The sequence below is a fragment of the Octopus bimaculoides genome, chromosome 22 (assembly GCF_001194135.2).
Source record: "Octopus bimaculoides isolate UCB-OBI-ISO-001 chromosome 22, ASM119413v2, whole genome shotgun sequence".
Taxonomy (NCBI): Eukaryota; Metazoa; Mollusca; class Cephalopoda; order Octopoda; family Octopodidae; genus Octopus; species Octopus bimaculoides.
The window spans coordinates 17,326,733-17,329,424 of record NC_069002.1 but is presented as its reverse complement, the minus strand read 5'-3'; the positions used below and the strand labels follow the sequence as shown (position 1 = coordinate 17,329,424).

The 2,692-nt window shown below is 36.3% G+C and overlaps 1 protein-coding gene across 4 annotated transcripts in view; it reads right to left on the bottom strand.

The window, feature by feature from the left end:
- The window catches only part of LOC106872239 (E3 ubiquitin-protein ligase NRDP1), a 209,249-nt gene that overhangs the window by 121,035 nt on the left and 85,522 nt on the right, over positions 1–2,692 (bottom strand). For all 4 annotated transcript variants that reach the window (XM_052975811.1, XM_052975809.1, XM_052975812.1 and 1 more), the window contains one exon: positions 2,343–2,443. In XM_052975811.1, coding sequence (XP_052831771.1) covers positions 2,343–2,432 — 90 coding nt within the window. In that variant the 5' untranslated portion in view covers positions 2,433–2,443. The remainder of the gene's footprint in view (positions 1–2,342; positions 2,444–2,692) is intronic.

Sequence of the window (2,692 nt, the reverse complement as noted above, 5' to 3'; positions counted from 1 at the left end):
ATAGATAGATAGATAGATAGATAGATAGATAGATAGATAGATAGATAGATAGATAGATAGATAGATAGATATACATATATATGTAGATGTGTTCATGCATGGAAACTAAAAGAATCCTAGTTTGTATGTGTGGGTGCCTGTGTGTTCATGCATGTGCACGTGCAGGCACCCACACATACACACCAGGATTCTTTCAATTTCCATCTATCAAATGCTCTCACAAGGCTTTGGTCATCCTGGGGCTATAGTAAAAGACATTTACCCAAAGTGCTATGCAGTAGGACTGAACCTGAAACCATGTGATCAGAGGGCAAACCTCTTAACCACCACAGCCATGCCTGCACATTGTATATATATATATATATGTATATATATATATATAAGATCCACAGTAACTAAATAGATAGTGTATCTTAATTAAAGTCCATTTTACTGAACAATGACTCTTATTACCATAGCAACAAGTTATTTTCAGTCACACCACAAAACAGAATAAATGGCAGTGAATGCCAAATGCTTAAAGGTTTTTCTTTCACTGCGTCACAAGAACAATTCAACATTTATCATCAGATAGTTCTTTGAATCTTATAAAATATCAGGAATGGATCTAGATTTATACAAACAGAGGTTACTTTTAGTTTACAACATTTTTCTAGCACCATGTAACCAAATTCTTACCAGTGTTGACAAAAATTGAGAAAAGAAAAGAAAGAAAAAAATGTTAAAGTAAAAGTGATTATATAGAATCATCTATATCTTTATAGAGATTAAGAACCGAAGTTAAAGCCTACAAATAAGTAGCATGACTTGGAGGAAATGGGGATACCCAGAGATGCCTTCTGGATGAAAAACAAATAATAAGGTCAGTGTTAAATGTAGTGATTCAAGAAATTTTAAATGATATTATTATTATAACTGTAATGATAACTGTAGGTTACATAATTCTGTTCAAGAAAGACAAGGGAGATGACTATGAATTTTAAATTAAAGATACAACGTATACGTAGGAATACACAGTGTGATCTTTGACAGGATAGTGAAAACCTGGGATGCATTCCAAAATATAAGACCTCCTCCCTTTCATATTGCAGTTTTTCATGATTTTATTCATGCCAAGAATCAGACTGGTATTCATACTTGACCTATGGCTCCTTCAAGCCAGGCCAACCATCAGGAGACCTAGGGGTAGACCAAGAATGAGATGGTTGTTTCTGACAGGACCCAATGAAGTTACCTTCCTTCTTGAGTCATGTCAACTCATGAGAGCTGGTTTCCATGGCATATAAATTCCCCACCTGGGCAGGATGCTGCTCCCTTACAGGATTACTCATTTTTGCCAGCTGAGTGAACTGAAGCAATGTGAAATGAAGTGTTTTGCTCAAGAACACAATGTGTTGCCTGGTCCAGGAAACAAAACGACAATCTTAGGATCATGAGTCCAACACCCTAACCACTAAGCCATGAGCTTCCACCTACAAAGGAGGTACCTGACAACACCCCACAACCTTCCCAGGAATAGTTGGCAGAGAAGATGGATGGATGGATGGATAGAAAAATTCTTCTGTGAAACACAGTCTTACCATGCCATTCCTGCCAGATCAAAGATGACAGAGAAATACAGTTTTAATGAATAAAGATTGATAGACATTGTGCCACAATACTAATGGTCTTAATTTAAGAGTTTTAGTGACTAAAGCCTGATCAACATTGTATCATGTTACTGTTGGTCTTACTTTAGTACCCCTGCTGCTGCCACCACTACCACTACTGTTGCTGTTGCCACTGCCTTCCCACCAGCAACAGCTAGGACTTATGTATGTATAGAGATGATGAAAGTGCAGGTATGTGGTAGGTGTGTGGTTAAAAATGTTGCTTCCCAATCATGTGCACCTTAGGCCCAGGCTGATGAAACTCTTATAACTAGATTTGGTAGATGGAAACTGAAAGAATGGTGTGTGTGCTTTTGTCGAGACATCACATGATGGTTGTAAATGATCACCATTGTCATACAAGTAAAGTTGTTCATTTCCAGTCTTTCTTAAGGAACATGTCTTGGTATAGGGAAACATTAACTTAGAAATATGTTAGGATTGGCAACAGGAAGGACATCTGGCCATAGAAAATCTGTGGCAACAAACTCTGTGTAGCCCATGCATGCAAGAAAAAGTGGGTTTTAAATTATGATGCTGTTGATAATGATGAGTGATATAAATATGGGAACATGATAAAAATAAAAAACAACGTTCAAGAAAATATTCTGAAACAACAAAAGTGTGATGAGAATGAATGACCCATTCAGTGGAATGAGAGACAAACTGAATATTTTTGGTTAATTAACTTACCTGGAGTGGATCCTCAAGAACTCCACTGCAAATAGCACAAATCAATTCTTCATCAACATCCCCCTGAAATCTGACAACTTCATAACCCATCTCTTCAAGGCCTAATGGAGAAAAAAAGAAACAGTAATTGTGAAAAAAAAATGATTGTCAGTTAAGAATTTTACTGGTAAGAGACAGAAAAAATGAAATTAAATGGTGATGTCATTTATGGAATTCATAATAACTATAAAAACTCATCCAAAACATGTGATAATTAAGTCTTTGGGTGTCAGTTTTCTAACAAGACTACATTCTGCCTTCATAAAACAGAAACTAAAACATGCGAAGGACAAAAAAAAAAAAGGACAGCA